General features: G+C 38.6%; 1 protein-coding gene across 1 annotated transcript; it reads right to left on the bottom strand.

The window, feature by feature from the left end:
- lin28b (lin-28 homolog B (C. elegans)) lies at window positions 1–22,604 on the bottom strand. Its single transcript, XM_030782949.1, has 4 exons — window positions 22,595–22,604; window positions 21,739–21,929; window positions 7,364–7,551; window positions 1–277 (listed from the first exon to the last, which is right to left on the bottom strand). The coding sequence occupies exons 1-4, from the start codon at window positions 22,602–22,604 to the stop codon at window positions 1–3; spliced, it is 666 nt and encodes a 221-aa protein (XP_030638809.1).
- Between the last annotated feature and the right edge of the window lie 1,223 nt (window positions 22,605–23,827).

Here is a 23,827-nt window from a genome sequence, read left to right as displayed (position 1 = left end):
TCAGGGCTTCCTCCAGCGTTGAGAGTGGAGGCCACGCGGCAGGGGCTCCTCCGGAGAAGAGGAGGATTCCTGGCGGGGGGAGGAGCCTGGTCTATCTTCCTCCTCCTGGGCGTAGCTAAAAGGGTGGGGATCCTGAGAAGAGGAGGGGGGAGTCAGTGCTCTGTGGGGGCACTGAGCCACCATGTGCGTGATGCTCTGACAACAGTGGCATTTCTTTGGCTGAGGGGGCAGGCCACACTCTTTAGCATGATGATCAAGCCCTCCACAGTTATAACACCTGACAGAGAGAGAGACAGAGAGACAGTTAAATAAGACTACAACATCAGAAGCACTGAGAACAATTTATACAGATAACACATAATGATCTGGCCCTCCACAGTTAAAACACCTGACAGACAGAGAGACAGAGAGCACTGAGAACAATTTATACAGAGAAATCATGGGGTCTGGTCTGGTGTTTTTATCCAGAACAGAAGGTCTGTACACTCCCCACTCAAAACAAACCTTAACATTGTGCATGCTAACAGAATCAGCTAAAATTCCAAAATAACAACAAATACCACTGTATGAATAATTTAGGAACTAACCATCTAATTGACTGCAAATTCCACTGTTTCTGTTAAATACAACAGACCGTAGTAGTGCATAAAACAATTCCTCCACAAGGTGGCAGTAAAGCATAAGCTTCAGATCCTCTTAACATATTAATGACTCCATTCAAATGCTTCACCACACATCATAAGTGCCAGGAAACAGGCCAAATAAAAGGGCTGGGCAGACATATGACACAAACACCAAACAAGAGCAAGACAGAGAAACCCAGGGGAGAGAAGAAATATGTAATAAGAGAGAGAGAGAGGGGGGGGGGGTTCAGATCAGATCTAACACAGTAGCAGAAAGAATACAGACACAGAGCAAACATGCTTAAAACTCACTTTCACTGCCCAGGAGAACAGTCAGCCCAGCCACAATTTACAGAGGCCTTGTAGGTTACTATGGAGATCTGACAGGTTACTATGGAGCTTGCAGTTGCCACGGTAATCTCCTCTCATGGTAACGATCGTATAGAGTGATGACATTAGCTTACTCTATATTTAGAGTTCCCTACTCCCACAAGGGCTGTGTGTCCACATTAAAACCTTTACTATTACACACACACACACACACACACACACACACACACACACACACACACACAAGGACTATATGCAAACACATACACATATTCAGAAAAACTGTATACATACACATATACAATGACTACATACACAAAACCACTATACACACATTCACAATAACTACAGATACAATGAACACACACACACACACACACACACACACACTATGACTATACAGAAACAATCACACAATGACTACATCACGATACATATACACGGGCAGCCGTGGTCTAAAGGTTAGAGACAAATTCACTGCTCACTGTTCACAGTGTGTGTGTGTGTGTGTGTGTGCGATCACAGAGTTTTAGAGGACAAATTCACTGCTCACTGTTCACAGTATGTGTGTGCGATCACAGAGATTTACATTAGATTTACATTTACATTCTTTCAAAATAACTTTACACACAAATACACAAACACTGTACATACCCACACACACACACGCAATGACTATAAACACCCATAAACACACACAGCATAGTAACAATGTGAGCCAGTTTGCTGAGATAATCTGGTGAATTGAGGCAAAATATGTAATCTAAACATACCTCTGCATGTTAACCAACAATTACGGATAGGAATCTGCAATTCCTCTCACTAATGGTGAGCAAAGAATTAACCGTCATTTTTGAGCAGGTCACTATGATAGGATAGGACAGGGCTTCATGGCATTTTTTAATGAAAGTGCAAAATGATTTTTTTTCCCCAGCCAACAAAGCAGATGATGAATAATTTCAGGATGTTAGGAAGTCACCACAGAGGATAATGTCCAGATCAAAACTGTCAGATTTCCCCACAGGAGAAAACTAAAACCTGAATTCACTGACAGAACAAAGAACATTCAAAAGAACAAAGAGTGTATGACTGGTTTTTTTTCCCATCTGCAGAGTTATCTAGACTGACTGTGACACTGTGACATCATATGAAATGAATCAAGGCAAGGATTCTTCCGGTATAGGACTATTTTCTCCTGATTTACTCCTGTTTTAAAACTGCTGAATATGAAAATTCTGGGCTAAAATGACTCTCACTGAATTCTCATTACTCATTCTCTGTTTCTCTGTCATGTGAAGCAGATAAACGTTTCTGTGTTCTATGTTTAAAGTCTCCTTCATAAAGCAAAATCAACAGTCAAAAATGATGTGGTATAAAACTAATGCGAAATTAAGACTTTGGGAAAATTCTCTCTGATAGAGCAACAGCACCTGCGATAGACTGGCGACCTGTCCAGGCTGTTTTGCCACCTTCCACCCAGTGAACGCTGGGATAGGCACCAGCCACCCCATGACCCTAATTAGGATAAGCGGCTAAGATAGTGAATGAATGAATGAGTGAATAAAAATAGCATTACCCACACAGCATTAGCCACACCTGACACACAACTACGACTCAAAGCTAACAGACTTCTGATATAATATGCTAGACCATGTTTTACACCAACTCAACATTATAAATATCCCTGTTTCACAGACAGACAGATCTTACTGAGAGAGATGGAATGCAGTTTGATAGAGAGACAGACACTACTGAGAGAGATTGAACGTAGTTTGATGTGTCTTTTCCTTCACTCAGGAGGTGACCAAATTGTAATGTCTGTGTGTGACCCATAGGAGGCAGTGGGGAGTTAATTTGAAAAGTCCAACACCAGCCCGATGCGCAAAATATGCCGAGAAAACTGCAGTTTTGAGGCGTGTTTGCCTGCAGATACACAGCTAGTTCTCTCCCAGTCTAAAAACCATATTCAACACAGAGCCACAGACAGCACCTCTCCAAAGTCCACCAGTCCAGTCAATGCCTCTCTACAGCCAGATACTCATACATTTCAACACTGTCAGCCCTCTTTTCCAATCCCATTCTCCCTCAGAGAAAATGTCTTTCTCTGCATCAAGTTTTTGTATTTGAACATATAAGTTGTTGGATATACTGAGTGAATGTAAGATATGCTGAGAAAGAAACAAAGAAACAAACACACAAAAAAGAATAATCTAATATATATATATATATATATATATATATATATATATATAAATAAATAAATAAATATATATATATATATATATATATATATATATATATATATATATATATATATAATTTATATATTTTAAATTCACATTCTCAGAGAAAACTTGCTACACTCAGCACTGACAGACATTAGTGACAAACCAGTGATTTCAAATCTTCTGAACACATATTAAACCAACAGCCAGAGATGTTCAGAAACAAACCTACGGTTTCTCATCTTTTAACTGTCAGTGGACTTTAGCAGAGCAAAATCTACGGAAGCAATGCAAACATAATGTACAACATTTTATCATGAATATGGATAACGCTGAAATGTGGCCATGGGGATAGCTGAAATATTCCACAGTCTGTTCTCATTTAAATCACATTTAAATCAGGCAGATTTTTAGCCGTCAATATGGACCCTTCTCTTCTCTATGCACGGACACATCCCTCACGTCTCATGATAACCTGCTAATGATCTCAGCTACAAAATAAACAGAAACCTGCGCAGTGGGATCTGTTTAAGAAAGACAAACGTAATCTTTCATGGTAAGTAATATTTCAGGACAACATTTTAATATTAATATTTTCCACTTGGAAATTAAGCCATGGCTTAAAGGTTAGAGAAGCAGGCTTGGGACTGAAAGGTCGCCGATTTGATCCACTGGACCGGCCGGAAGAAATATGGGCGGGAGGAGTGAATGAACAGAGTTTTCAGCGTCCTCCCTCAATATGTACGGCTGAGGCGCTCTCGAGCAAAGCACCTAACCCCCAACTGCTCCCCAGGCACCGCGGCTGGGGATGCCCACTGCTCCGGGTGTATGTGTGCTTAAGGCTCACTGCTCTTAGTGTGTGTGTGTGTGTGTGTGTGTGTGTTCACCACTCACGGATGGGTTAAATGGCTAATTTCCCACGGGGATTAATAAAGTATCTAAAATAAAAATTGAAAAAAAAATAAATAAATAACTCACTACCATAAATGTGTGCATGTTCACTGTCACTGGTCTTTGGAGAAAAGAAATGAAATAAATCTTTTGTAAAAGAAAATCATTTGAAGCATGTTTTGAAGCATAATGTTTGTAATACCTGTCCATAATATATAAAGATGATTAATATAGTTTATTAGGTTAATGTAATTCATTAAGATAATGTCATTATTCCCAATATGAGGAGAATACTCTAGTGGAATCTGAACACACATTCCGTAACTTTTTTTTTTCTCTAAAACCACATCGGTTTCATAAATAAGTAAATTAAAGTTTGTTTAAAAAGAAACTGGAATGAGCAAGACTGACAGATTTGGAAACAGAGAAGAACAATGTTAAATCCGAGCTAAAGTGAGAAACACAAACTACATTCATCTTCTCTCTTTTCTACATAAAAATCATGCACATTATTCCATAAGCCTCTAGATTGTGCCTTTACTGTCTCCAAAAAAATCCATTAAAACAGAGAATACTGCTGCTAGTGTAGCCATTCTGACTTTGAATTTTTGATAAATGTGAGGAGTTGAAGTTTCCCAGTATGATACAGTCATTTTTTTATACACAGACAAAGCCACTTGGTTCAGCAGGTTCTCTGAGTAATGCAGCACTTTTCTCTCTGTCTGTCAAATCTGATATGCGCTTGACTCTTAAGTGATGTTTATTTCTCATTCCTTACGAGACTGAACAGAACAGAGCGGCCGTGATCAGCAGGTCTCAGTCTCTTTCTCTCTCTCTTTTTATTTTTCCTTGTGACAGTGAGGATGAGCGTGTCCTTCCAAACGACAAATAAAGAGAAAGTCTGAGCTGTCCATTTTCTTTTCTTTTCTTTTCTTTTCTTTTCTTTCCTTCTTTCCTTTTTTCTTTCTTTCACTTACATTTGACACAGGTTTGATGCTCTCATTAATGTGTAAATTGTGAAAAACAACACTGAACACAATACTGTCATGTCTATTTCAGACTTTGTCTACACTAGTCACTTAATTCAACGCAAATCTTCTATCAAAAGATTCAAATAACATTGGCCCAAACCACAAAATTTAAATTAAAATGACTAAACAAAAACAAACTGCACATAATTTAGATCATTCAGACTGAACAATTTCAGAAATTTTCTTTCTTTTTCTTTCTTATCTAAAAAGAATATTTATTTGTAAAATTATAAAAAATCTGAAGTTGTTTTCTGTATGCCTAGAATTTCGAGACAATCGTTACCGAGATGAAAACATACAGATAAAAATGCAGTGAAACTATATATTTCAGTCAGTATTAAGGAACATATAATATTTCATATTTGGAGGTTAGAACCATTCTACAGAGCCTATAATCCCATAGAGCAGTCTACCAGCAGCACACACACACACACACACACACACACACGCACACACATTGGCTTAAAATAGAGCATATGCACCAAGCAGAAAGCTTTATTCAACACATCATCATTCTGTCACATTACCATGGAAACAGGCAGGGAGGGAGGGACTAGCTAAATCAATGCCTGCCTATGCAAAGCCTGCTGGCCCAATCAGATCACACATACTCACACACACGCACACACACACACACACAGAGAGAGAGAGAGAGGGAGAGGTCTGTGGAAGTGATCAGGGGCAATCAGGGAATAATTTCACACTGATCAGAGAGGAGTAGTTAGAGGTGAGTGTGTTCCATCCACACAGGCATGTTAAACAATATGACCAGGAGTGGTTAGAGAAACAGACGTGTTTCATCTGTAATAACCAGTATGACCAGGAGTGGTTAGAGAAACAGACATGTTTCATCTGTAATAACCAGTATGACCAGGAGTGGTTAGAGAGACAGACATGTTTCATCTGTAATAACCAGTATGACCAGGAGTGGTTAGAGAGACAGACATGTTTCATCTGTAATAACCAGTATGACCAGGAGTGGTTAGAGCTGACTGTGTTTCATAAATACAGACATGTGATATCTGTAATAACCAGGTCACTTCAAGGCTTTACACACTACAGTATTCAGAATTACTGCTCTACAAATATGTAACTTATATATAACTAATATACATACAAGTCTTTACCAATTTAAATATTTTAAAATGTTTGTTAAAAAACCTGCCACAATATGTCAAAACATCAAGCCAACAATAGATAAAATGAAAAATGCAGATTTCAATTGATGCGGTTATGAATGATGAATTTAAGTTGAAGCTTTAATGAACGAAAAAAAAAATCTTCTAGATTTTCCTCTAGGTTCTATATTGAACAGATTTTCTTTAAGAAAAAGTTGTTCCTTGCATGTAAATAAATTGCTTTAAAAGGAGGAAAATCTAAAATCTTTAAGTATAGATTTTATAGCAATATGCGGAATTTGCTTAGGAAATACAGATAAACAAATAATTTAAATCATGAAAAAATCTGAAAAGATAAAAAAAAATTATTCAAAACAGAAGATTTCAGTTGAACTGAAAAGTCATACAATCTTATATTAAAGTTAACTTTAAGCTGTTATTTTATTATTTTTGTGTATTATTTCTTTATTTGTTTAGAAGATGAAGAAGTCATATTTCACTGTTGTTTTATTTAAGCAGACCACTCTTATACTAAAAGAAAAAAAGACAACAGTGAAATACTGGACCCTGAAACACAACTAACTCACACAGTCTCATACTGCACTGGTAGACAAAGACTGTCTCAATTAAAGTCTGTTTTAAAAAAGACTGGTAAATCTTACAGAAATGCCTGACACCATAGAATACACACACACACACACACACACACACACACACAGCATGTTGACCAGTAGTCTCTGAATGAACCATAACACTTCTCCATATTAACAAAAAAATTGTTCCTTTTTGATTCATAATGACAAACTGACAAAAAAAAAATGTCTCAAACCATAACCGTCATTTTTTTTTTTTTAAATGGGTTGGTCCATGAGTTTTCACTGTGAATTTAATTTACTGTGAGTTTCTCCTTTTCAGGGACATTTCACATCTTATATAACTAACTCTAGTAATACCAGGCAAATAATGAAAAACAGAAGCCCCTAAATATTCATACACTGAGGTTAACAAAAACAGAGGTAATGCCTAAAGAATATGTATGACTATACTAATACACACTGCTTATGTAGTAACACATTATGTTATAGCACTGCTCAGGTAGTAACAGGCCTGACAGCTGCTTTTCCAGCCTGCTTAGCGGCACTCACCGGTCTCCCTTTGGTTTGCGTTTGATGGGCGGGGCCTTTCCTTTGGGCCGTCTCTCGCTCCCGGAGCAGGGCCCGCCCCCTGGGCCCGTGACCCTCAGAGACTCCAGGCCCTTACACGACCTTTTATAGGTGAACTCCAGCAGCTCCCCTTCCCGAAGACTGCGAAAGCCCTCCATTACCAGCTTGCTCTGTCAGGACAGACACACACATACACACAGACACACAGAGACACACGCAGAGAGAGAGAGAGAGAGAGACAGACAGACAATGTGGCATCAGAAACAAGCCCTCAGACAGGCACACACATAGCTGATAGCAGAAATAGTTCACAACCATTCATTTTAGTCGACACTCTCATCCAGAGTCTCTTTCTGTGTCACAGGTCAGAGGTCAACTGTCTTATGTAAAGGACAAAATGAGCTGTCAAGTCCACAACCCACTGCTTTCTGTTTCTCTTCATCACTAAATCATTTCCTCTTACTGGGGAGCAACTGTCTGGCAGGGTTTTCTGATTCTGTGAGAAATAATGAGACATTGTCTGGCAGGGTTTTCTGATTCTGTGAGAAATGATGAGACATTGTCTGGCAGGGTTTTCTGATTCTGTGAGAAATTATGAGACATTGTCTGGCAGGGTTTTCTGATTCTATGAGAAATGATGAGACATTCTCTAGCATGATTTTCTGATTCTGTGAGAAATGATGAGACATTGTCTGGCATGATTTTCTGACTCTGTGAGAAATGATGAGACATTGTTTGCTTTCTTTAATGAACAGAAGATTCTGGAGCCATATCACAAACACTTCTTTCTCCCCTAAGCCATGCAGAATCACTGATATTCATTTACAGAGATATGACCAGAGTGGTGAAAATGACATGGTATTTGATTGTATAGTGAGCAGTAAAAATCATGTATGTATGGTATGTCTAGTATCTGGTTGTATGGCATGACTGGTTTTGTATTTTTCATCCCAATATTGTATTTTTTTTTTTTTTTTAAATCACCGCTGAAGGTATTGCACAGAGTCTATTGGTAAAATCAATGCTGGAGAGTTTGGATCTAAAAGATCTCTGTATTTAGAATCATTGATGGTTTCTCCACTCCCTGGATCCTCGCTTTAAAAACCAACTGTTATGTCTCAGTTAAAGACTTAAGGGTGAACATTTCAGACAAATGCTTTCAGAGATGTGCAACCATTTCAGACCAACGCTTTCAGAGGTGTGCAACCAGCGCTTCCTGCGTGTCCTATTCAACATATGCCACTTCCTGTGGCAAAGGAAACTCTGCAGTCTTATCTTTCTCAACTGTGTTATTGATCTGAACACAGCCCATTCCAGAGAGAGACAAACATAGAAAGACAGGCACGGACAGAAAGAAAGAGAGAAGACGAGAAAAAGACAGAGACAGAGGCGTAGAGAGAAGGACAGAGAGAGAGAGAGAGAGAGAGAGAGAGAGAGAGAGAGAGAGACGTAGAGACAAGGACAGAGGGAGAGAGACGCAGAAGGAAGGACAGAGACAGAGGGAGATTAATGGCGTAGAGAAAAGTGACTGTAATACCACTGAGACAGACTTTTATGAATGTGGCTAAGCCCAGTAAACATACACCACACACACACACACACACACGCACATACTCTGACACAGACAAAAACATAACCGAAAAAGGGGAAAAAGAGAGAAGGAATGGTGAGAGAGAGAAGGAATGGTGAGAGAGAGAGAGAGAGAGAGAGAGAGAGAGAGAGAGTGTGTGTGTGAGAGAGAGAGAGAGAGAGAGAGAGAGAGAGAGAGAGAGAGAGAGAGAGAGAAGTGGAGAGGTTTCCATTTAAGAGTAACAACAGAGAAGGCAGAGAGAACAAAGTCCATAAGATCAGTGACATGTCTTTAAATTTAGCTGCATGAAAATGCAAAAGACATTTTAAAAATATTCTTACAGTCTCTGCATTTTATGTGATAGGTCAGGACTTATCATTGTAAGAAAACACATAAATATTTTTAACTTCTCGTTCAGATCAGAGTGACTATCTTTTGCATAATTCTTTATTAACGAAAACATTTTTAATTGGCTAACAAATCATTAACAAATTAACAAATCTGTCAAAAATAAGTACATTCAAATTAAAACTACATCAATAAAGCGTGTGTTTGTACACCGCAAGCCAGTTCTGTAGATTCATTTTTAGAGGAAACACACAGTGTAATGTTACAGTAGAATCAGGTCGTAGAATGACAGTACATTGTTTAACACCATCCCTAATACCCAATCATATCACTGTTGACTGATAATTACGTAAAACTACATGATGCACATTAGACAGGTATTAAAATGCGACAGATATTCCACAGATACTCCAACCCGTGTGCACAACAATTTCCGCTTTAAAAATTTCCATACATCAATTCTGAGAAAGACATTTCAAAATGTTGCTGTTTGCATAAACCAAACAGCAAAAAAATAATGTGAGAAAAAATGCTTTTAAAGATTCTGTGTGTTGTGTGTATTGATTGGTCTTCAGTCATCTCCACAACCGGGTCACGGTAACATGTTAAAAAAAAAAAAATCATGTTTTGGATTCGCCAAATTCAGTTTGGGACAGGGGTTTAAAAATTGTGACGGCATTTTTTCATTTGTTTTTTTTTTTTATGAACTTGATGTGCTTGGGTTGTAAAAACAAACTTAAACCTAAATATATACGTAATTGTGCAAATCGTCTGAGATGGATTAATGTTCATTTTGATAACCTTTACTGGGAAGCTAATAAAGCACCTTTCTTTTCATTTTTAGGCTTTTGTTCATCCAGCTTATTTCAATGAAGTCACATCTACTTATTGAGTTGGAGCATTGTTAAACCCAGGTGATTTCTACTATTAATTCAACTGACTTCTATGCTTGAATTGGTTTTGAAAACTTCACTGAAATATGACGTAACTATGGAATGGAAACTGCTTCTATCCTGCTTTTTAAACATACGTCTACTGGACAAATTCACCTGCACTACTAACACTGACTAACATTAGCAACCTGTTACATGCTGGTAAATATCCTCTTATGGACTGTTCATTTCTAAGCTAAATCACACGCTGCTCACTCTCTAGACAACCTCTCAGAAAGAGGCACGTTTGTAAAGAAACTTTAGATTTAAAAAATCATTTTATTTGGATTTCTGTTGTTTTTGGATTTCAGGGGAAATGTGGGAAACACAGCACCACATCTTTCCTTGTTATAATTCATTTGAAATGTAATTTTTGTAAACTGAAATAACAACATATTTTCTCATAATAAAGCATTACACATATTAGATCTATTTATCTAAACAAAGTTTAACAAACTCAAAACATCATAGGCATAACCTACAAAAAAAAAAAAAATCAAACAAACAAAATTACTTCCAACTGCAAAACAAAATAACTCTCTTCCTGCAGCTCCTCATGCTGGATCAGAGCTAAACTGAATATTTGATTATATTCGGGGTTTTGGACAGTTCATTGTACTGACGGAATAACTGATTATATTTGGGGTTTTGGACAGTTCATTGGACTGATTGGAGGTAGGTCTTTCACAGTAGTGTCTTTCTAGAGTTTTTTGTTTGTTTATTTTTTGTTTGTTTGTTTGTTCCCCACTGTGCGGGGAAATCTGATAAATATTCAAAATTAAACAAATGAACAAATAAATCAAATTAGTTCTCTTTTCAGTCATCTGTGAGAAGAGACATACAACAGGGAATTTCAGCTCAACAGAGTCTTGAATTTATAGATCTAGCTAAAGTGTTGTTCTCTCCAAGTCTGTAGCAAACTGCTTTCTCTGTCAATGCTATACCCATACAGTAATTAAGTACAAAAGAGGCACTTTCACTGCGAGTGCAGCCATCAAATGCCAAGTTCTCATTGTCACTGTGACAAATTTACAAGAGCAGAGCTGTCCTAAATATCGTTTAAGTTTGATACATATATTTTTTAATTGTACGAATGCTAATAAATAGTTTTCATCCAAGTGTAGAACTAGGAGGGAGTTTAGTCACTCTTAGAACTTTGGAGCAATTAGAACCAAGTTCCTACCATGTCTGTCGCTTAAAATTAGAACCTAGCTCTGACCATGTCTATTATTTAAAATTAGAACCTAGTTCCTACTATGCCTGTTACTTAAAATTAGAACCTGGTTCCTACCATGTCTATTACTTAAAATTAGAATCTAGTTCCCACCATGTCTATTATTTAAAATTAGAACCTAGTTCCCACCATGACTATTATTTAAAATTAGAATCTAGTTCCTACCATGCCTGTTATTTAAAATTAGAACCTAGTTCCCATCATGTCTATTATTTAAAATTAGACCTTAGTTCCTACCATGTCTATTATTTAAAATTAGAACCTAGTTCTGACCATGTCTATTATTCAACATTAGAACCTAGGTCCTTCCATGTCTATTATTTAAAATTAGACCTTAGTTCCCATCATGTCTATTACTTAAAATTAGAACCTAGTTCTGACCATGTCTATTATCCAACATTAGAACCTAGGTCCTTCCATGTCTATTATTTAAAATTAGAATCTAGTTCCTACCATATCTATTACTTAAAATTAGAATCTATTTCCCACTGTCTATTACTTAAAATTAGAACCTAGTTCTGACCATGTCTATTATTTAAAATTAGAACATAAGTCCAACCATGTCTATTACTTAAAATTAGAACCTGGTTCCTACTATGTCTATTATTTAAAATTAGAACCTAGTTCCTACCATGTCTATTATTTAAAATTAGAACCTAGTTCCTACCATTAAAAAAAAGCAAAAAACAAACAAACAAAAAAAAACAGTGCCACTGTTCTCTTTTCTAGTCTTGTTTAGTTCAGTAATCAGCATTGGAAAAGAAAAAAAAACAGAAAGGAAAACAGAATCAGTATCCATAGTTATATCAGTATCAGCAGATATGGACAAGAAAATACCATTCATTGTCAATCACTATGTCATATGGAGTATCACTGTCTTAAGGACCCACAAAAATAATGATTCATTAAATAGATTTTAGGTTACACTTTTGAATGAATCAAATTTAAACTAATTCACACACCAAAATGGTGTCAAAAGGACACTGTCTGGCAAGAAATCAAAGTCTAATTCTTGGCTTCCTGTGAAACCAGATTTAGAGATGTTAAACAATTGAAAATGCTAGAATCCATTCATGATTGGATGGTGAGCACTAAATCACTTTCAGTGTTATTTTTCTTTTGGAAGTGCCTGTTAAATCAGTTATAATGTGATCTACCACAACACAGAATAATACATTTAAATGAATAAATATATTTCAGCCTATGTTAAAATAACTGAACTTTAAAATACCAACACCCAGATTTAAGAGAAAAGCCACATCGAGTCAGTCTCAGATTAATGAAGTGGATTGTGACTGAGTTTTACTAATGTGTAATATTAATATTAATGCTCCAAATATATGTAATAACCCTAATATTCCATAATAATCCCAAAATGTATTCAACCAACAGTAACTCCCTAACACAGAGAGTTTGTCCCACAGGAGAGAGAGAGAGATCCAACAATGAATGATGATCATTTTGAACAGAATTTCGAAATGTTTTAAAGTTCCTCAAAGCTGTTCCAGTCTGACAAAATTAAGCAGGTCCCCAGCTACTACAAACTGACAACTACTTTTTCCCCATAAAAAAATGTCTCTTTTAAGCGCTCCAAAAATTCTCATTGTCTTTAAACTAAATCCCACCCACCATTCTCCAGAACGCTTTTATCACGTAACATTTTCAGTATGAGGTAACAAAACAGAAGAATGAGTGATTGGGCTTGGTTTTCTTTTGTTCGTTTATGTTTGTGTGGAACCAGTAACCCAAGGATCCGGACTGGTGTACACACAGTGGAAACACAAATATGAACACAGTGAGACCAAATTCAGAATTCATACCCACATATCTCTCTCCTGTCACAGATTCTGTTATACATCTCTCCTGTCACAGACTCTTCAGTCTTTAAACACTGTCCCACCTGCTGGGAGTGAGACATCTGAGAACACACTGCATGTTCACCACACTCTGTCTGCTTTTTACCTTTTTTCAATTTCAGGCATAAGGAAATAAGGAAGATTTCCAAAGATTTTGACTTCACTAACCGTTCGTCCCTATCTTGCAAAACAGCTACGTTTTTAATGAAATATTTACACTCTGCAAACTACCTGATTCACTCATGCAAAGCCAATGACTTGCATTCCTACTGGCCAACCAGCAGATTGCGATTTCCTCTCCTCTCTGGACTGAAAAAAATGTGTGTGTGTGTGTGTGTGTGTGTGAGTGTATCAGAAGCCTGAATCCTGCCTGGACATGGGTCAGTGCAGGTCATGAACAGTAGAGGGGGAGAGGAGAAATACAAAGTGAAAATATTTCACTTCTATATTCATCTAGCAACCAATGCAATTATCTATTTATAGTATAGCCATGATCAGAACTATTTTTACAGTCAGAGGTAGAACGATGGCAATAATGCACCACAGCGCTCACGAGAGAGAGAGAGAGAGAGAGAGAGAGAGAGAGAGAAGTCCGTTGGGAGTCTCTCTTGATATAGAGGAACTAAAGGTTTCACTGGAAGGGAATCCACACAGAAGGATCTGGAATCTGAACCAAAAAGATCCTTCAAATCCTTGTGAATATGCACAAAGACACACTGTCTCTCATGCACACACACGCACGTACACACACACACACTCACAAAGATCACCGAAAACAGTGCCAGTGTAACTTCACATTGCTCTTAGCATGCGTGCGACAGAGGTCCCTTACCTGTATGTCATTGCGTATGTACATGTGCGTGCATGCGGGTACGTGCGTATGTGTGTGTGTGTGGTTACTGTCTGAAAGCGAAAATTTTAATGAGTCCATCCCTATTCCCCTCTGAGTCTCAGGGCGGGGCAGATCAGAGGGACAGCATGTGTGCCTCTATAAAAGAGCTTTCACACACAGGAAGTGCTAAATGGACAAAGCTGCACACGATCGACAGACGGACAAGACCCAACAGGATGTACATAAACCATGCTGAGAGAGAGAGAGAGAGAGAGAGAGAGAGAGAGAGAGAGAGAGAGAGAGAGAGAGAGAGAGAAAGAGAGAGAGAGAGAGAGAGAGAGAAACCACCAACAAAGCCAGTTTCACTGCTGTGACACTCATGCCCCTCCTCCACACGTTTTCATCATTTCTTTTAACCTTTGACCTGTTTCCCGCACACAAACGCACGTACGCACGTGCACACACACACACACACACACACACACACATACACACCACTGCCATTTCCCCTGCTCCAAATTAACAACATGCCCCCTTCTGCTGATTATTACAGACATTCACACACGCACACACACACAAACTATATTTGATCTGCCGACACACACTCTATCGCTCCCCACACACCATTAATACCAGTGGCAAATGAGGTCCACACAGAGGTGAGTGACTAGGGTCCTCAGCACCCACACTAAGACAGAGCAGAAAACTGCTCAACCGCTATAGAAAAACACACTGGGACTTATAAAGTTCTCCTTACTCCCTTTACTGTCAGACTTTACATAGGGAAGTCTACAATTCATTATCAAAAACATTTCCTGCACAAAAGTCACAACGTGGTCGATGAAAGGAGAGTCAAAAATACATTAGTCAGTTCTTCCTTCAGCTTTAAATTAGCTTTATGTAATTTGGTTTATTGTCAGTGTGACAGGAAAAATTAAGGCACAGATATTTAATATTTAATCATCTCTGATTTTCCTACCGCCCTCCCTTCCTTTGGAATGGTTTACCTAAAGAAGTTAGAGAAGCAAACTCTCTCAATACCTTTAAAACAAAACTAAAGACTTATCTATTTTCTCGAACTTATGCATGATATAATTTTGATTTGACTTTGTTATAGACATGTAAAGCCCTTTGAGACTATAAATAGTGATATTGGGCTCTAAATAAATATTATTATTATTATTATTATTATTATTATTACTATTATTATTATATTGTGTTTAGTTCTAAAAAAATAACGGGAAAAAAGGAAAAATAAATTTTCAGATTTGTTCTTCTGATTTTCAGTGTATTCATTTTAATTTTTCAGTGCTGATCATATATATATATATTTATTTATTAATTACATCAGGGGGCATATGCGGTTAGCAGGAACATGCACAAGAATGCACAGAAAGGCAAATATAACAAAATGCAAATGTTCTCTTTTTCAAGACGCCTATATTAACAATAGTAGCATTTTTTCTGCTTACACTGAATTTGTTTTTCTGGTTTGCTGAATTCCTCTGAGACATACAGTATGACTCCAACAATCTTTCCAGTTTCTTACATCGCTGTTTTTGTTTCGGCAGGGTTTTTTAAATCAGATACTTTTGGGATAATATTCAGTACACTCTGAAGCAAAACACTGAAATGTGACAGTTAAAATGACTTAAATTTCACTGAAGTTTTGGGGGGGGGGGGGGGGGGGGTTAGCATATAGGCATGGATGAAATATAAAAATGGTTACTGAGAATACTCTATCCATGCAGCACATGGTAAAACATGTGATATTCTTCCCAAACAGCTTCCATAACAGCCTTGTAAACCTGTACATCAATTAAACAAGTTTTACATTCTTTTTTGCCCAAAAGTCCTGTCAAATTCTCAGTTATTCTCTCAAAATATACTGCATAGATTTTTTCAGAAGTTCATGTAAAAAGAAAAAAAGAAATGATGAACTTTGTCAATATATATTTAAGCAGTTTTTAGTTCACTATTTCTCCGTTTTACAACATATAAATTATTTCAGCGCTTCACTCACAAACTTAACACATTTTGGAGACATGAACTCGACAGATATATTCACCCAGTTCATCAGAAAGTCTGTTTTTGTGATTTTACACCACCGGCGAGTATTTGAGCTATTTTTGTGACGTTACACCACAGACATGTGTTTGAGTCGTTTTTATGATTTTACATCACTGTGGAGTGCTTGAATTGATTGAATGAGCTTACATTGGGCCATAAAACCGTGTTTGTTTGGCGCGTACACATTTGGTGGGGTCCACATTGTTCACATGAGACCCTCAGCAGAGATCAGGTTTATGTTACTATCTTTACACACCCACGTCACAGACACACCCCCAATTTGACCATATATGGTCGAAATGTTGGAGGAAGTCACATGACCCAGGGCTGTTTTTTTTTTCTCCCCTGTAGTAAAGGGGAAGAAAACGACTGTTTTTCTTTTCTGTGGTTTTTCCAGCGGGGAGGTTCAGATACTGACTATCTGCTGGGAGCACAGGGCCAGAGCTGGATGCCAAATGCTGACACAGACACAAGGCTAATCTCACCATGTCCCCGACCAGTACAACATCTGTACACACATATATACACACCAAAATCACACACAACTTACACACACACAAACTCACCATATACATCTAATATATACACACAGACAGCCACACAAATGCACTATATATGTACACACACTTACACACACACACACAAACGTACAATACAAACACAAAACACACACACATATGTACTTTATACACACACACACACACACACACACACACACACACACAAACCTATTAAATAAAGACAAACACACACTCTCATGTGTCTTACACAAACACACACACGACACACAAATGTATATACATCCACCCGAACTCATACCTGTTTTATACACAGACAAATACTAGGTTAGAGGACTGAAATGCAATGTGTAAAGCTCAGCATACATATTAAGCATACATATTAATTAGTGTGATATAATTTTCAGATATACTGCGATTTACCCTTTTTTATTTTTTATCTTAATATTGAAGTTGTGATATAATTTTCACTATTTAAATAATAAATATTAATTTATTTAAGTTGTGATATAATTTTCACTATTTAAATAATAAATATTAATTTATTTAAGTTGTGATATAATTTTCAGATTCACTACAATGTTACAATTTTTTTTTATCTTAATAAATATGAATTAAACTGTGATGAAGCCTATTAAAACCAATAAGAAAATACCTTGAGCCAGTCAATTAATCTCAATCAAACCTGGTCCTTTTCACTGTAAGAATATAATTTTAGGAATTCAGTTCTACTGTCTCTCTAGGTTCCACACTGAGGTTACTACATCTCCTGGCAGCAGACGAACATACAGACACACTCACACACACACATTTGTATAAATCTCAATACAGTGCCTGAAAGTCAAAACAGTGCAATGCAATGCAGTGAACTCAACAGCAGTGTGTGTGTGTGTGTGGCGCGTGTGTGCACGAATGTACTGTGGGTAATCTGGATGTAGCAAGTTATTTATGTAAATTAAGTAAATAATGCATTCCCGTTCATCATTTGAAAGGAATTACAGCAGTAACTGATGGAGAAATGAAATTCAGAGACAGAAATAAAGACTGGAAACTGCACCATGGTTAGGGGGCTGGACTAAAGCCAAAACAGTTTAAACAGGTTTTCATCTTGGGAAATGTCAGCATTCTTGCACATAAAGAGGCATTCGACAGAGATGTTCAGAGACAAAAGTGTGCCTTTGAAGCGTTCTAGAGAAACAATCTCGACAGAAACACCCAGGATGTGGAGGCATCTCTGAGCTACACTGGTCCAGAAAGGCCACACTGCCTGGCATGCCCTCCACCTGCTCCACTGTTTTACACCCAGATTTTATTACAAACAGTGACATCACTCACACACACATTCATACACATACACTCATACTCACCTACACTCATACTCACACACATTCATACACACACACTAACACATAAACTCGTAAAAATCAGACCCAGTGGCACTCAGTTGGACCTTTTGAGTTGATTACCAGAAAAAGTGGAGACGCCCCCTTCTCAAGCCCCACCCCTTCTCTTCCTTTTTTGTCTTTAAAGAAATTCCTTCTAAAGAATGCCTTGGGAAGGGAGCAATCCCAGCCCCCACACAACGCACACACACACACTTACACACACATGCACACCCACATGCACACCCACGCACACTTACTCACTCACTCACTCACTCTCCCTCTTATACTTCTCTTCCTTAGCCTCCGACTGCATACCTACCACTCCAAATCAGCCAATCTACAGCTATCTCTCTCTCTCTCTGTCTGTGTCTGTGTGTCTCTCTTTAGAGATGGATATGTTTATTGGGATCATTCATATACATTGTGGGGGGTCTCTATCCCGTAACACACAGCGCTGGACCTGCCAGACGCTACCAGCTTTCCAGATGATCAATAACAGATCGTTAACCATTGAACAGTATCAGAGAGTGTTTCTATTATAGCACACAGAGCAGAACTGTGGAATAAGGCTATAATAAAGGATACACACACACACACACACACACACACACACACATACACACATGCACTCAGGCTTCAGGAAGTGATCAGACAGGCAGCTTTCTGATTCCTGAGTAGCTCTCTGGGTTAGAGAGGCCCTGTAAGAGCTCTTTATCTCTCTCTTCCTCTCTCTCTGTCTCTCTCTCTGTCTCTCTCTCTGTCTCTCTCTCTGTCTCTCTCTGTCTCTCAAGCTCTACTGTGATGAGTAGAATGGTCTGAAATATGACATAGGAAGAAAATATTCTTTTTGTTTGTTTGTTCGAAACATCATCTCTCTCTCTCTTTCTGTCTCATTCCCTCTCTTTCCTTCTCTCTCTGTCTCTTTCTCTTTGTCTCTCTCTGTCCCTGTCTCTCTCTCTCTCTCTCTCTCTCTCTCCCTCTTGCTTGCTCACTCTGCTCCCTCCCCCAAAACACACACTCTCCTCCTCAGTATAGCTAAATAAAGCTAGCATATATAGAGTGAAGGTACCCTTAATGTGTGTGTCTCTCTCTCTCACACACACACATATACAGAAACGCCAAAAATGTAACGTGTCACCCAGACACAGATGGTCTGTAACCTGCTTAATGATTATCAGAGGAAAACAACACTACTGCAAAGGAGCAATCTCTACTACACAGAATCAGACCAACTCACCCCGCACTAACAGTAACTCTCTGTGTGTGTGTGTGTGTGTGTGTGTGTGTGTGTGTGTGTGTGTGTGTGTGTGTTTTGTGTGTTTCATAACCTTATAAAAAGTCACTAATGTTCTCCACAGTTCTCTGGTCCAACACTAAGAATCTACAGGGTATTTTATGTCTCATACGAGTGATTAAATGAATCTGGGACACAGACAATGGTTTAGAAGATCTCACAGCAGACTGAGCAGGTAAAATGAATGGAAGTATGAGTGTGAACTGTACAAACACTGTTACACTGAGAGCTGTGACAAAAGTGAATTTCCAGAAACTGAAAGAAAGAAAGAAAGAAAGAAAGAAAGAAAGAAAGAAAGAAAGAAAGAAAGAAAGAAACCAACAAACAAACAAACGATGAATGAATGAATGAATTTAGGATTTTAAGGCCCCTAAAAGTATATGTACATGCCAGTACCTGAGCTGGGTTGAAAGGCTTAGAGTTGGGTTAAAACAGTGTCCAAAGATACTATAGTTACTATATTTCAATTACATGACAGAATTACAAAAATAACCTATACTCACACGAACTCAAAAATAAACTATACTCACACAAACTCATACATAAACACACACACACAAAAATTAACTTCAATTCACCTCATCACTGAGGAAAACCTTGCCACTAAACTGAAATCAACCCAAGGTCATCTATGACCATACGTCATACAAAATCATTCAATCATAAACTGAGTCAGAGGACCCTTGTCTAAGTTATAACAAGCTCGTATTCTGTTTAAAAAGATAATGACACGGTAGAGTCCCGTTAAACCTTATGATGTGCCTTTTTACGTTTTAGTCAGGGCAATTATCGTTATTATTAACAGATACCTTTAACCAACAAACACACAGTCGACCTGTTCTATAGGCTACAAAAGACAACACAAAAACTGTGTAAGTGAAATAAATGTAAAACTAAAAAAAAAAGTTCACTTAGAATATTGCAAAGTACTACATTAACATTAGGCTCAAGTACAGGCATAGCTGTTTTGATTATCATAAATTAATGCTCCGCTTACAGAAGCCAAAACTCTGTCGTCATCTACATGCAGTATGCCTTTGGAATAAATAAAACGAATCCGAAAAGTATTGTGTTCAACAACCGTATTCAATACAACTGTATTCAAATCACCTATGGCCCTATTTGTTTGTGACAGTTTTACACATTTCATCAATGTAAATAGCTTGTTTATTTACCCTGAGGGAGGGCAGACGGCAAGAGAACGTTTGCAGTAGGATCCCGGGTGAATTCTCCTTTCACCGTAATGCAGTGAAGTCAAAAACAACCCCTTAAGAGGAAACAAATAAACAGCCAAATAACCCGAGATGCTTTCGTCGAAAGGACTTAAAAATGTTCTCTGTCCTCTGGCGCTCCTTGTATTAACTCTTCAAAACATGATTACTAGGTCCGTTCTTACTGAAAACACGTAGAGGGTTGAAAGATCAAATTTAATATGCGAAAATAAACGAAAAATACCCCAAACTGGGACCACAAACAGACCACATGTTAACAGGTACGTAAGCCATGTTTTCCGATGTTCCTGATAGCCTATGAGTAAAACAACAGTGACGACGAGCAATATTTTGGGGAAATCAACCAATTCTCATGTCACCGTCTGTTCAGTAAACAAGCGTTAACGTGACGGTGTCTGACACAAACAGTCAACACCAAATCTCACAAACAGAGAAAAAAACAAATATGCGCTGAAACTTCTACTTCTCTTGCCCTGTTTATACGAGCACAGCGAGTCTAACTCGGTAGTGAAGGAGCATTTTCCGCGATACACTTTCCGACATGTTCACTAGCCATACAACCATGTTCTCCAGCCCATGAGGCAACAGAGTGACTACCAACAGTGTTCTGCGTAACCGTTCTCCATAACCCTCGAACAACCTCGGAGTTGTATCGCTTCATGAGGACCAAGCGTGTTTTCACATAAATGTTATATGTGAAAACTTAATGAAGTTAAAAATGTGCTAAGTGACCAATATTAGATCAGTTCATAACGATTTATGGTCCCCTGAGATACACCCGTGATTCCATGTGTACATTAATGCATAACCCTACACATCTCCTCAGCCACAGTTACTCTTAAAGTGACAGGGGACAAAATTTTCAATTTTTTTTTTTTTTTTGGTTTGGGTAGCTTTGTAAATCTTCCTATAACATTTCAAGGACATAAATGAGGCAAATTAGCTCCTGGCAAACAAGATACAAGATCAACATATATAAATTAAACTGTGCATAAGTAGACTGCACGAACGAACTAAATCAACGGAACAGAAAAGATCGGATACACATCATCACTCTGGCTGTTAAGTCGCGTGAAGGGGTCTTACTTGGTGAACGAATACGTCCTGAGGTGGATCCACGGGGCTTCCCTCGCTGCTGGTCATTGATATAAATCCAAAACCCATCCGTACGTTGAACCATTTACAGTAGCCAGAACCAGCTAAGATATGCGACGAGCTCCGGTCGTCCTGTCCGGGCGACTTGGCGGGGTCTCCGGCGCCACCTTTTCCCACCCCTCCTGCATCGTAAAGAGGAAAAAAACTTCTGTGAGAATACAACCGTTTGTGTTTACATGGTTCAAACAATAACCGTCTTAGCCACGATAACACTGTATGAAGATAAGGGGTAGGCTACTGGGTCTGGGTTGTATGTGTGAAGAGACAGCCAGAATTACCAGGAGAAGTCCCCCTTCTTTTCCATGCTTGTTCATCTTAGCCCCTACTGACAGAAAAGCTCTCTCTGTCGTACCCTTTATACATGTCTACATACATGGGCTGAGCCATGAAACATGCCCAGAACCAAAACTCCAGCTCTATATCTAAGTGCTGGTTAGTTGCAGCATGCATGGCGCACTGTCTCGCTATGACTTATATGCAATCTACGGGGTTCAATGGAGAAGACTTGGGGACCTAGTAAAGCTCTCGCATTGGGGTTCACAGCTTCTTATGGTAGTCCGCGGGCAGGTGTGCGAAGTCGTACCCCCAAAACTAAACCCGACTGTAATCTCAGGCACAGACGTCCTAAACAATACCAGAAGACATCTTTTCATAGGGAAATCGGCGTGGGCGGCCCATCACATGCAATGACTATAACAATAGCAGCGAAAAAAAGCCCCCTTCTACGCCATCGGATCTGAGAAAAAGTGCGACAAAAGAAAAACAGAAATAAAGGCAAGGGTATAACCTTCGGCCATGTTGCTGCGCGGCCCCTCTGATCCAAAGTTCCAGTAAAAACGCTTCCTCTGTCACACGGCGCAGTGAGTCTCACCGTAGAACCGACATCCCGATTTCCAGCGGGCTCAAATTTAGCTCGCATGGTACTGCGTGCCTGTCCTCTTCTGATATTTTGTCATGTCTCTTTCCCCCTCTCCGTTTCCCTCTCTATCTCTTTTTCCCTCCCTCGCACACTCACTCGTTCGTTCGTTCGTACGTTTGAACACTCTCTCGTTCTCTCTGACACACTCCCCTTCCCTCGCTTGCGCTCTCTTTTCAGTCTCCCTCGCTCTCTTCCCCTCTCCCATTCGCTCGCTCGCTGCATTACACACGTGACTGTGTCAATTACATGCCCTCTTGCTCTTAATTCCGCACCAAGTCCGAGAGAGAGAGAGAGAGAGAGAGAGAGAGAGAGAGAGAGAGACAGAGAGCAGTTGAACATAGGACAACCGCATACTAGGTCGTCAAAGATATTAGGAATTCTTAGTTCCACCATTCGCAACCAATGCCACACAAGAGTCGTGAGCATATGCGTTGCAAGACTTTCAATGTGACTGATTTATTAGCTACCTGTTGCCCATATCTACAAAAAAAATCCTTATGACTTTTCCTTATCATGTTACATGCGTTTTCATACTGTTTCACAGAATTACACTCAAACGGAAACTCTGGCTGTTGTTTATCAATAACAACATATCGTTTTAAAGTAAGTGGAGGGTCACAACCACTTTACAACTAACACACGGTTACCGTAAACAGCTTCAATCCGGCCAAAAGATTAAATGATTGCTGAATATATTTTTGTAGTTGTTGTTAATCAATTCAATTCAATTCTATTTGTATAGCGCTATTTACAATCATAATGTTAGCCGTTAATCGTAATGTTCAGCTGTGGCATCGAGTAATATGACGTTATTGCTACAACACAGCGATCTGTACAATAGGCTAGAACCAAACTACTTATTGTCAATGGGATATCCAAAGACCCTATTCTCTTACGTCACTGAAATCACTTTTATTCATATTTAGGGGAAGATTTTTTTATGCAGACTGATGCGAACATTTATTTCTTGAAAGGGCTCCGATTATTTTTGATAACATTTACTGCTGTGTGATGGTAATGTGGCGGTATTAACCTCTGAGTGAAAGTGAGGTGGGTAAAACTGGATGCTTTTCCTCCACATCATTCTCGGAAATGTTTTGG

The sequence above is a fragment of the Chanos chanos genome, chromosome 8 (genome assembly GCF_902362185.1).
Source record: "Chanos chanos chromosome 8, fChaCha1.1, whole genome shotgun sequence".
NCBI classification, from domain to species: Eukaryota; Metazoa; Chordata; class Actinopteri; order Gonorynchiformes; family Chanidae; genus Chanos; species Chanos chanos.
The sequence above is the reverse complement of the archived record's forward strand: the minus strand, read 5'-3'. Positions and strand labels throughout refer to the sequence as shown.